This window comes from Microtus oregoni, unplaced genomic scaffold (genome assembly GCF_018167655.1).
Source record: "Microtus oregoni isolate MIOR12 unplaced genomic scaffold, Mior012 000024F_ref0000369, whole genome shotgun sequence".
NCBI lineage: Eukaryota > Metazoa > Chordata > Mammalia > Rodentia > Cricetidae > Microtus > Microtus oregoni.
The window spans coordinates 24726220-24739187 of record NW_024543083.1 but is presented as its reverse complement, the minus strand read 5'-3'; the positions used below and the strand labels follow the sequence as shown (position 1 = coordinate 24739187).

General features: G+C 40.0%; 1 protein-coding gene across 3 annotated transcripts in view; it reads left to right on the top strand.

Annotated features, from left to right (window-relative positions):
• Trappc11 (trafficking protein particle complex subunit 11) overlaps window positions 1-12968 on the top strand; it is a 42007-nt gene that overhangs the window by 6849 nt on the left and 22190 nt on the right. For all 3 annotated transcript variants that reach the window (XM_041673667.1, XM_041673666.1, XM_041673665.1), the window contains exons 6-18: window positions 763-862; window positions 1200-1273; window positions 2617-2713; window positions 5319-5452; window positions 6488-6635; window positions 8090-8183; window positions 8879-8958; window positions 9061-9139; window positions 9215-9269; window positions 9578-9723; window positions 10341-10402; window positions 10524-10656; window positions 11971-12101. In XM_041673667.1, the coding sequence (XP_041529601.1) occupies window positions 763-862; window positions 1200-1273; window positions 2617-2713; window positions 5319-5452; window positions 6488-6635; window positions 8090-8183; window positions 8879-8958; window positions 9061-9139; window positions 9215-9269; window positions 9578-9723; window positions 10341-10402; window positions 10524-10656; window positions 11971-12101 (1333 nt within the window). The remainder of the gene's footprint in view (window positions 1-762; window positions 863-1199; window positions 1274-2616; window positions 2714-5318; window positions 5453-6487; window positions 6636-8089; window positions 8184-8878; window positions 8959-9060; window positions 9140-9214; window positions 9270-9577; window positions 9724-10340; window positions 10403-10523; window positions 10657-11970; window positions 12102-12968) is intronic.

Sequence of the window (12968 nt, the reverse complement as noted above, 5' to 3'; positions counted from 1 at the left end):
GTCCTGGAACTTGTTCTGTAGAGCAGGCTGTCCTTGAACTCACAGAGATCCACCTGTCTCTGCCTCCCGAGGGCTGAGATTAAAAGTATGTGCCGTCACTGTGGTAAAAATCTTTTGAATATAAGTTAAAGTTATGTTTTATTCTGAGTAGGAGAAGCTTGCAGTCACCTGTTATCGCCTGTGAACACACCTTCTGTTTTTCTCCAGAAGGGTGTGGAGTGCTTACTGGTCCCTGCAGCTCTCTTCTGTGGTGTTCATATAACCTCAGAGTTGTTCAGGGAAGCAGGACCTTAGTAAAACCAATTCTATCTTGTAGACCAGTTGTTTCTAATCTCCCCATAAGTTTTCTTATTTATTCTTTTAAACTCAAAATACTAGAAGATTGAAAAATAGTAAAATACAATATAATTTGAAATCTTTTTTCAGATGTTTTATAAAATTATAGTAGGGACGAAAGTATTCTTAAAGATCATCTGATATTTATGAAGTCCAAGTATTTCATCTGTTGTATTCCGTGCTGTAAATGATTTTCAGAGGCCTTAGGGCGGGTCTTGATTTTAGACTTTTCTTAGAAATACAGTGCTTCATTTTTCACCTTAATTATCAGTAAAGCCCAGTGTTGATGACAAATGTCAGTTTTCAACAAATGCCATTCTTAAAAAGAGTTTGTCTTTGAATAACTGTGTGTGTGTGTGCGCGCGCGCGCGTTATATATGTATATACAAATACATATTTGTGTGTATGTTTGCTGTTTGTTAACAGGTTAGAAAACGCGTTTTATGAACATGCCCAGACCTATTACTACACCGAGATCAGAAGAGTGAAGTCTCATAAAGAATTTTTGAATAAAACAACACACCAGGTATTTTGAAAAATAAATGAGACACAGATTATTCGTTTCTGGTTGCTTTGTGGATGGTTCTTCTGTAGTACTGATATTTTAAGTTGTTTTAGTACTTGAAAAGTTTTTTTTTAAGCTCTTACAAATGAGTTGGTTTTCAAATTGGAATCTTTCCCCCTTAAAGTTAGTTTCACACTCCTTTACCTGTGAGAAGAGCTCTCGGGAGCCTTTTCAACTGTGTCCTTGTTGGAATCACTGTGAATTTAATTTTGAATAATTCTCTTTGAACCTTAATGCATCATAAAATAGCATTTTTACATTAGAAGTTTATATATAATCATTCTTTAATCTCTTTCAGCTCTTGTTTGTTAGGCATCAGTTCAAAATCGCCTTCTTCAGTGAGCTGAAGCAGGACACACAGAACGCTCTGAAGTAAGTTTCTGTCTCAGACTAAATCCTCATTACCTCAGTGCTAATGAGCCTTAACCACTAACCTGCTATGAATCTCAGTCACCTTGATTGTAAGGTATTCATGTTATATTCAGATATTTAATAAGAAGTTTTTTCCCATCTTACTGCTGGAAATAAGTTGTTATAAACTTCCTGGTCTAATTTAACTACATTTCATGATCTAAAGAAAAGAGTGTCACAATCTCTTAATTTTTCTGTTTTTATTTTTCTATTCGTATATTCAGTAAAATTCTTGAAACTAATTTTCAAAGTATAATAAACATAAAATATTCATTTATTCAACTCAAATAGGCTTTATCATTAATTGTTTAGTTTATTGCATCATTTTTCATTTAAAGACCCTGCTGGAGCCTTGGAGGTTAGTTGCAGGTGTGCTGACATGCTCAAACGTTTTATTCCTTTGTTTTTACCAACTGCAGTTTAATAAAACACCATCTCTTTGTGCGGTAGCTCAGAGTTTTGGATATACATTGGCAGTGTGGAAAGGGATTTAAAAGGAATCAGTTATTTGTCTTATAATTGGGGAGAGAATAGCAGTAGTTCAAAATAATAGCTCGATTTAATGTAGTTTATTTTTATTGGTGGATGGGTGGTGTCAGTTGAGACCTTCTGTTTTAGGTTTTCTATAAAATCTAATGCTGTAGAGGAAACCATTTGCTGGAGAGGATAAGACCAACCGGGGTTGAATAACGAATTCCAGGCCAGCCTGGGCTATCTAATGAGACTGTCTCAAAAGTACACACATACACATGTATGTATTTATTAAAAGTGCTTTTTTTTTTTTTTGAGACAATCTCTGTAGCTCTGGCTGTTTTGGAACCCACTATGTAGACCAGATTGGCCTTGAACTCACAGAGATTCTCCTGTGATTCTTTAATCTCCTGTGCTGAGATTAAAGGAGTGTGCTACCATGCCCAGCAAACAGTGTTTATTTTTTAGTATGATTTTAGATAACCATCCAATTTACCCTTAGTTTTCAACTTGTTTCTACTTGTTATTGACTGGCTAGTTAATTTTAGAAAGAACAATGTACATGGGATGGGTTTTTCTGTTGTGAAGTCATTGATTAGTGATCAGTAGATACTTCCTTAGACTACTGGGGATATATATGGATATATATATATAATATATATAATATTGTTAATATATATATTATATATATATCCAAGAACAATATTAAGCACTCAGCAGCTCAATATATATAATATTTGCTGTTATTGAGCTGCTGAGTGCTTAATATTGTTCTTGGGAATCTTAAACGTTAATTTATATCATAATTAATCACCTTCCTCATGTTTACTTAGGAACTATAGGACTGCCTATAACCTTGTACATGAATTGAGAGCCCATGAAACTAACATTCTGGAAATTAAGACGATGGCAGGATTTATAAACTACAAGGTATAGTTCTACTTTGAAATAAAGGAGATTTACCTTTCAATATTACCTTCTTTAAATGCAAAAATCAAAATCAGTTTCTTGATACGAAAAGTTGATATTTGATGAATTATGTTCCTTTTTTTTTTTTTTGATGTTCTTTACTCAAAAATGGCCTTGACTCTCAGCAGTCTCATAGTAATAGCTATGTTTTGGGTTTTTAGGTACTAATTATTGAGTCTTTCAGTGTTTGTTTCTGAGAAAGAGAGAGGAGTAGTCGGGTTAGAAAGCTGCCTGTTGAATTTAAACGATGCAGCGTATTGGAATTATGTAAGCATTTCCTGGCGTAATGACTCAGCCATAGAATAGATACATCTGTTTATTTATTTATTTTTATTATCATTATTATTATTATTATTTTTTGTTATGTTTTTCGAGACAGGTTTTCTCTGCGGTTTTGGAGCCTGTCCTGGAACTAGCTATGTAGACCAGGCTGGTCTCGAACTCACAGAGATCCGCCTGCCTCTGCCTCTGCCTCCCGAGTGCTGGGATTAAAGGCGTGCGCCACCATTGCCCGGCTAGTGGGTTTATTATTGTGTTTTGAGACTTGCTGTCACTCACTGTTGCCTAAGCTAGTCTTGAACTCTGGGGCTCAAGTGATCTTCTTGCCTTAGCCCGTTGAGTAGCTGGGCCTGCAGCATACACTACCACTGTTGGCTCAGTTCACTTTAGTGAAACCATAGATATTGTTTGAGCATTTTAAGATTGTGTATTGTAGAAGTAATCCTGTTTGTCCCATCCCTGTCCTCTCCCCGTTCCATCCTTGTGGCGTGACCTGTTCTTCCTCCCTGGCTTCCAGCAGACAAGCAAGGCTGTTATCGTTTTCCCACTCATTTAACAATACCTGACACTGGTGGGTGGTGTGTGGCTGAGAACTTTTTTAGTGAACACAAATCTAAAAGTGAATATTTCCTGATCTGGCAGTCCCCCTTTTTTTTGGAAATTTCTTTGCCAATTATGGGAATATCTGTAACTCAAAATCTATGGATACTTACTATATTTTCTAATAGGAAAATATTGGAAATAACCTTACAATGGGTGATTGTTTAATAACTATACATTTATGAATGTGGCAGCTTCATCAGTCAAGATGAAGTGGTAGTTATGTGTCTTAGTTTGGTTTTATAACTAAAAGCAACTTGGGAAGGAAAGCGTTGATTTGACTTAAATGGCTCAGGTCACAATCCATTGAGGGAAGCCGAGGTAGGAACCTGGAGGCAGGAGCTGATGCAGAGGCCATGCAGGGGCGCTGCTTATTGGCTTCCCCTTCATGGCTTGCTCAGCTGCTTTCTTACAGCACCGAGGACCATCAGCCCAGGGGCAGTAGCACCTACAGTGGGCTGGGTCCTTCCCATATCAATCATTGCCTGCTGGTGATCTGATGGAAGCATTTCCTCCGCTAGGAGCCTCTCTTCACAGATATGCCTAAGTTTGTGTCACGCTGACAAAAACCAACTCTCATATTTAGGATTAGATAGATAAAGTAAGGTGTAACTCAGCATAGTAATCCTGGTGCCACATGGTTCCTAGTTTGTAAATGTGAATACTCAGACACTTGCCTGTCTGTAGATTGTACTGGCCATGTGATAAATGCTGATTACCTCCGAAAACAAAAATGAAATGACTGAAGGACACAGGTGGGTAAAGTGCCTGCTGCGCAATCATGAGGGTTTCAGTTTGGACCCCTAGAACCCACGTAAAAGCTGGATGTGGGGGCATATACCTATAACTCCAGCACTGAGTGGGGTGGGATGGGTGGGGCCCACAGGCAGGTCCTGGAGCTCACTGGGTGCCTAGTGTGGCTGTAATTGTGAGCTTCAGGCTCAGTGAGAGACTGCTCTCCTAAGTAAAACAGACAGTGATAGAGCAAGGTACTATGGAGTCTTCTAGGTTCAGTGAGAGACTGCTCTCCTAAGTAAAACGGACAGTGATAGAGCAAGGTACTATGGAGTCTTCTAGCCTCCACATGTGCACACAGGTACATGCATACCACACACATATACACAGATTTTTATGTATTTCTTTGTACCTAAACAATAAATTAAAAGTTGTTCTAAGCTTATGGAAGTAAATTTAGGCTTTATTTCTGTTGGATTTCTGTTTACCACCAGCTCATGTGGATTGTACCATTTGGGAACTATGTGTGTTTAGTGTTCCAGGGAAAAGACATTTTGAAATTTTCTGTAGCCCTCGGTGATGTGTAGGCAACTAACCCTTGATTATGCAGGAGAAATGTTTAATTTCCTGACAATTCTAATGCTCAAAGTCAGTCTCTCCTTTATAAATTCCCATTGGAAATATTACAGCTCATGTTATGTTCTTCCTTGGTTATAATTTTTTAAAACTCCATATTTTGGAAAGCTTTTCTAAGGCATAGGACAGATTCAGTGTACTGAGTTATTTCTTCATTTCTCAAAGTGTTGTAATGAGAACCACGTTCCATAGGAGTAAAGGCTGAGATTGTGTGCTCTTTTAAAGTTAGTCCTAGCATTTGCATATTTTCAGTGTGTATGAATGTGTCTTTAGGCTTCTCCCTTATTTGGAGATTGACTTTTACATTTCCCTCCAGATTTGTAGGCTGTGTTTTCAGCACAACACCCCATTGGATGCAATTGCTCAGTTTCGGAAGCACATTGACTTGTGTAAGAAAAAGATTGGAAGTGCAGAGCTGGCGTTTGAGCATGCTGCGTGGATGTCTAAACAGTATGTTGAAGTTGCACTTTCTTAATAGTTTAAAAATAGTGTCAGATTTGAAGAGATGACGTTAGCAAAGGCTTTGGCTGTATACAAAATTTGGTGGGTTTTTTTTTCCTTATTAAATAGGGCTTTAGTAGAATGCCCCAGGTGTGTATCCAGGAATAATATGTATTGATTGGTATGATTTCTTAATGTAAGTCAGATAGTTTATGGTACCATTTTTGCATTCAGCATGTATTTATTGGATTTCCACTTTGTGTTTGTATCCTGAAAATATAGGAAAGCACAAAACAAAATTCCTGCTTCAGAGCCGGGCGGTGGTGGCGCACGCCTTTAATCCCAGCACTCGGGAGGCAGAGGCAGGCGGAGCTCTGTGAGTTCGAGGCCAGCCTGGTCTACAAGAGCTAGTTTCAGGACAGGCTCCAAAACCACAGAGAAACCCTGTCTCGAAAAACCAAAAAAAAAAAAAAAAAAATTCCTGCTTCATAGAGCTTACTGTCTGTCTTAGAGTTAAGGTTTCCGTTGCTGTGATAAAACACCATGACTAAAGACAGCTTGGGGAGGAGAGGCTTTATTTCATCTGACACTTCCAGGTCTCAGGAATCAATGAGGGAAGTCGGGGGGGGGGGGGGCAGGGAGGAGGCAGAAACTCAAGGCAGGAACTGAAGCAGCGACCGGAGAGGAACTCTGCTTACTGGCTTGCTCCTCATGACTTGCTCAGCCCATTTATTACCCATCCAGGAGCACCTGCTCAGGAGTGGCTCTCCCAACAGGGATGGGGCCTCCCCCATTACTAATTACTGGAGTTACTAATCCAGACAGTGCCCAGAGTGAGGCCGATGTTAAGGTCTGAATGATGTAGTCATGGGCTTGAGTTATCACAGATAACGTAAACAAAGAACTGTATTTGTAACTTATCACTGCTGTACATTATACAGTGTGCTGAGCTTACGGTTTCCAGAATGAATTCTATTAGAAGTAAGCTGCTTTTCCTTCCCTTTACTATCCATTCTTTTCATTCCTTGGTTTGTTTTCTTTAAGATTCCAGGCCTTTGGAGATTTATTTGATGAAGCCATTAAGTTGGGGTTGACAGCTATTCAGACGCAGAACCCTGGTTTCTACTATCAGCAGGCAGCTTACTATGCGCAGGAGCGGAAACAGCACGCCAAAGCCCTCTGTAATCATGATGTAAGTCCTGGCCCGCATCACCTTGCACTCAGGACACTAACCTTTCCTTCAGAGAAGCTAGGGCTCAGAGTATTGATTTTTTTCCCCCTTTGTCTTTGAATATCTTTTAAATTATTTTGACTTTTTAGTTTTAACCCAGGTATTCTACTTTTAAACTTGCTTGAGCAGGTTTTGCATGTATTAAATTTTTAAAATTTGTCTTATTGTGATTTAAATATAGTATTTCAATAGATGATTTAAACTTGGTTTTGTAAAGAATATGTCGACTGGGGCATTAACAAGTTCGAGTCAATAGAATAGAAAGTAAATTGAGGAGCTTTAAAGCTAGGCATAATCTCTTGACACAGAATTTCCTTTTCAGAAGTAGGATGATGGATCTGAAGGGTCAGTACCAACCTTTAGTTATGATGTTCTCATAGGCTTATTGGTTGCAATGTAAAATAGGAATTCTTTTTTTAAAAGATTTATTTACTTTTATGTGCATTGGTGTTTTGCCTTCATGTGTGTCTGTTTGAGGGTGCCAGATGCCCTGGAACTAGAGTTTTAGACAGTTGTGAGCTGTGGGTACTGGGGTTTGAACCCTGGTTCTCTGAAAGAGCAGCCAGTGCTCTTAAACTGTTGAGCCACCTCTCCAGTCCTGTAAAATAGGAATATTATAAAGACTTTATTAATATATGTAACAGCAGGGAAGCACGAGAAGGCAAATGTTTAGAAAAATTTAGTGTTAAAGTGATATGGACAGAACATATTTAAATGGAAAAAGTAGCTTGACAAATGATGCTGATTGGTTACAACTAAGGTTTTGTGCTGCAGTAGAGAATTACGTGTATCTTAACAAGTGGCAGGAGATTAGTAATTTGGAATTTTATCTTTTTCCTTTGGGTGTTTTAGAATTTCTCAGTAATGTAATTATATTACATTTGGTTTTAGATACACAAAAGAGAAAAGGAATTGTAAATATGTTCTTTCTAGTGCCAGAAAATATCCTTTCCACCAATACCAGAATTAATACAGAAGTAATAATGAGAAAAAATGGCTCTTTTTGTCAGGACTCCATATAATGTCGATGATTTGTGAGTGAAGTCAGCATCACAACCAATGATTTCTCTCTCTCTCTCTCTCTCTCTTGTTTTTGTTTTTTGAGACAGGGTCTCTCTGTGTAGCCCTGACTGTCCTAGAACTAGCTCTATAGACCAGGCTGGGCTTGAACTCCCAGAGATCCGCCTGCTTCTGCCCGAGTGCTAGGATCAGCGGCACACACCACCACACCTACTTCAGGTTTATAGGATTTCCAAATGTTAGTAAAGCATGTTAAAATATGTATAATGGTGCTTTTAGACAGGTTTTTGATGCTTATATTTATGGATATTTCTTTATTTGGTCAAAGATTGGCCGAGAGTTAGTTTGGGATGAATTCCATAAGCTCTTCCTTAGCTCTGTTTTTTGGATTGCAGGCCTCTGTGATGTACCCCAGTCCTGATCCCTTAGAAACACAAACAGGTGTTCTTGACTTCTATGGACAGAGACCCTGGAGGCAAGGAATCCTAAGTAAGTAATTTTTCTTCTTTTCCTTTCATCCTCAGACAGACAGACAGACAGCTCTCCTACTGTTTAATGGCAATGGAGCCAGGGAAACTATATTCAAATTCATAGATATGCTTTTTAAACTTCTTTTAAAATGTGCTTTCCTAGTCTGGTTTTTGTTTGCTTGTTGGTTCATTTTAAGATTTGTGCTCTTAGTTTTTAGAATGGTTTCTTTCATCATATATTAGAGTAACTTAGAGTTAAAGGCATTGATGTGACTAAAACATTTGAGTATTTAAGCATTTTAACTTTGGTGATTTTATTTAACATTTTAAAATGGCATTACCATGTATTGCCTTAAAAAGAGTTTGTGTTCATCTTTTTGCATTCAGCGCACATTTGACTGGGCAGCATCTGTGGCAGTGGCACCTTAGGTGCTATGAGTCACACGCTTCAGTTGTCCACAGAACGTGACGGTGTGACGGGAGAACGCTCGGCAGCTGGGAAGAGAACACCAGGGTTAGGAACGTTCTCTCAGAACAGAGACTCCAAGAACTCTCCATGATAATAAAGCTGCCTCTGAGAATCTTTAAGATTCCAGAATGTTCGCAGTCTTAAATGCACTCTGTTCTGGTGAAGGCTCCAGGAGTTTGCTCCAGGAGTTTGTGTGAAGAGTTCTGTTCAGTGAGCTAAGATGGGTTGCTTCTTGTCGTACATAGGCTTTGATCTTTCTGACCCCGACAAAGAGAAAGTGGGCATTCTCGCCATTCAGCTGAAGGAAAGAAGTGTTGTCCACTCTGTGAGTTGCTCCCCGGCCCCAGTATAAACCACGTGGGCACTATTCTAGTAAAACAGGAGACGGTTTTGACTCCAACGCCCCACGCCTTTTCTGTCCCAACAGGAAATAGTAATCACTCTTCTGAGCAATGCTGTCGCACAGTTCAAGAAGTACAAGTGTCCCCGGATGAAAAGCCACCTCAGTACGTACCCAGCACACCCCTCCCTGTGCTGCTCGGAGGAGTGCTCAGTTTCTTAAGCCTTCTTTTCCTTTGCAGTGGTTCAGATGGGAGAGGAGTATTACTATGCCAAGGACTATACCAAAGCTCTGAAGTGAGTCAGATTTACTGTTTATTTTCACAAGTACTGATTGCCTTACAATGTAACTGGAATAGACGCTTACATTGCAGGATTACATTACTGTGCCTATTTTTATTTAATTCCAGTTATGAGATATCTTCTCAAGTGTCCTCTGCTACATAATTGGTTAAGTTTTTAGGTAACCTCAGCTGTAGCCAGATGTGAACAGTAGCTGCTGAGGCGTCCCAGTAGGACTTGTGTGTTTACGTCGTGAGAAAAGCACATGGAGCTCTCGGAGGCCTTTCCACCCTCTGGAGAGCCCGTCTTCCTCCCTCTCTTAGGCTGCTGGATTACGTCATGTGTGACTATCGGAGCGAAGGGTGGTGGACTCTGCTCACCTCCATACTGACAACAGCCCTCAAGTGTTCCTACCTCATGGCCCAGTTGAAGGATTACATTACTTATTCTCTAGAACTCCTTGGAAGAGGTAACGATGCAATTGCTTGCATCATTAATATTTTTTAAGTTGGAATGATGGTTTATTGTCAGGTATTTGGAAGTACTTTTGTGCTGGACGTGGTGGTGCACACCTTTATTCCCAGGAGGCAGAGACGTGTGGATCTCCTGAGTTCAAGGCCAGTCTGGTCTACAGAGTGAGTCTGAGGACAGCCAGGCTCACATAAAGACTCTGTCTCAAAACAAACAAGCAAAAAAAGTACTTTTATTATATGAAATTCACTGAGCTTAGTCATCTTAGAAGTATTGACTCAAAACTATCTTAAGTTGGTAAAGTGCTTGCCCAGTTTCAACTGCCAGCACCCATGTGTATGCCAGGCATGGTGGCCCGTGTGTCTAAGCCCACTGCTGGGGCTGTGGACACAGGAAGACTGGGGCTTGCTGACTAATCGGTCATAGTTGGTGACCTCCAGGCCAATGAGCAGCCTTGTCTCAAAGGAGGTCCACACATCAACAACATTTTAGCAGGACTGAAGAGGTGACCCAGTTCTTGGCACCCTTGGGCAGTTCGTAGTGGCCTGAACCCCACAAGTAGGGGGACGGACTGAGCTGCCTGCCTTACCATTCTGCTTTCTTTTCCCATCTCAGCTTCAACTCTGAAAGATGACCAGAAGTCTCGGATAGAAAAGAACCTCATGAACGTTTTAATGGTGGGTAGATAATTCTTTGACGGAGGTGTACGGCATGTGCACTTTGTAAAAGTGTACACAGACCTGCATCTGTATGTACTTTTCCTCAGCTGATCGTGCAAATTTGGAATTGTCATTGCAGAATGAAAGCCCTGACCCTGAGCCTGACTGTGATGACTTAGCTAAGAAGACTGCGCAGAAGCTGTGGGCTGACCGGGTCTCCCTGGCTGGAAGCAATGTTTTCACAATAGGCGTACAGGACTTTGTGCCATTTGGTGTGTAAGCAACACCCACAGTGTCTAGAGAACCCTTTGTCTGCAGTGGATAGAGGCAGAACAGTCAATATGACAGGTGGTCAGAGGAATGAATTATTCTTCTCCTCAGTGTCATAGCAATAAGCTAGCAAATACTTTAAGTTAAACAAGTATTTATTGAATAAATACATGAATGATGAAGGCCTTTGTCTAATTCATTATTACTTTAAAGCACCACGAGGAAGAGCATTTTCCAGTTTTATCTTTTTTCTTTTTAAAAAACTATGCTATATGTGTAACAACATAGTTGACATCAGGGTTCTCACCCTTCTGGATAGTGCAGCCCTTTAATACAACTGCTCAGGTTGAAGTGACCCCAGCCATAAAATTATTGTTGTTGCTACTTCATAATTGTAATTTTGCTGCTGCTGTGAATCATAATGTGGATATTTAATATGTGAACCCAAAGTGGTTGCAACCATAGGCTTACATATTAATAACACTATAATAGAACAATTTGATGTATGCGTTTGTTAGGGTGACCCACTTAAAAAAAAGTAAATTCAAATTTAGCCACCAAGCCGGGCGATGGTGGCGCACGCCTTTAATCCCAGCACTTGGGAGGCAGAGGCAGGCGGATCTCTGTGAGTTCGAGACCAGCCTGGTCTACAAGAGCTAGTTCCAGGACAGGTTCCAAAGCTACAGAGAAACCCTGTCTCGAAAAAACCAAAAAAAAAAAAAAAAAAAAAAAAAAAAAAAAAAAAAAAACAAATTTAGCCACCACCGCCCGGCTAAACATTTCTGGTGGCGCACGCCTTTAATCCCAGCACTGGGGAGGCAGAGGCAGGCGGATCTCTGTGAGTTCGAGACCAGCCTGGTCTACAAGAGCTGGTTCCAGGACAGGCTCCAAAACCACAGAGAAACCCTGTCTCGAAAAACCAAAAAAAAATTAAAAATGTTTATGGAGCTGGGCAATGGTGGTACACACCTTTAATCCTAGCATTCAGGAAGCAGGGGCAGGTGGATCTCTGAGTTTGAGGCCTGCCTGGTATACAGAGTGAGTGAGTTCCAGGACAGCCAGGCCTACACAGAGAAAGCCTGTCTCAAAACAAACACACAAAAAACAGCAAGAGTTTTTTTTATATTTTTATTTACCCTTGGTTTCTTAATCAGAGAGAGTTGTGTCTGTGTTTGCTGAACAGCTGCCCTCTGTAGAACACTGTAAGCAAGACGGCAGTAAGACTGCAGATGAGCTGTTTCTGTAGGGAACTCCCAGGGCAGTGTATGCTGAGTGCCTGGCCCTGCCTGACTCTGCTCTTCTTGTTTCATTTCTAGTACAATGCAAAGCCAAGTTTCACGCTCCGAGTTTTCACGTGGATGTTCCTGTTCAGTTTGATGTTTATCTGAAGGCTGACTGTCCACACCCCATTAGGTTTTCCAAGCTCTGTGTCAGCTTCAATAATCAGGTAGTGTATCACTTGATGTGTTTCTGTGTGCATGTGTGTGTGTGTGTGTGCATGTGTGTACGTACATGTCAGTGTAGCTCTCAGTAAGCTGTGTAACACGAGTTTAGTAAATTTTAGATCTTACTGGTTTTATAGTTATCAACTGACTTTTGGCAAGGCTTATTTAAAAATAAATGTACTTGCATTTCCAAATGTCTTGCACTTCCAAAATGTTTTTCCTGCTCTTAATTTTTATTTTCTTTTCAGGTTTAAGAAAGACAAGAATACTATTCTTAGTTTTTATAATGTGTAACCTTAATTTCAAATAAGATATATTCAGTGTGAAGATAGTCTAACTTTTAGAATTATTTGCTGTTTTAAGAGGCCACTTGTTTGTTCCTGTCTGCTCAGCCCCAAAATAATCACACAGAAACCATAATATTTGCAATACTGTTCGGCCAAAAGCTTAAGCTATTATTTCTGGCTAACTCATCTTAAATTAACCCATATCCATTAATCTGTGTATCGCTACAAGGCTGTGGCCTACCAGGTGAAGTTCCGGCATGTCTGTTTCTGGGAGTGGCTACGTGGCTTCTTCTGATGTCGTCTTCTTTTTCCTAGCATTCAGTTTAGTTTTCCCCACCTACCTCTAGTCTGCCCTGCACAGGCCTAAGACAGTTTATTAACCAATGGTATTCGCAGCTGCTGCGAATACCATTGGTTAATAAATCAACTTGCTTCATTTGTTTTATCATTATCAGTTTTTGGTTTTGTATTTATTTATTGTTTGATGCAGGATCTCATACTCAAGCTGGCTTCAAACTTACTATATAGCTTGAAATGGCCTCCAACCAAATTCTTTTGTTGTTTTTTTGAGACAGGGTCTTT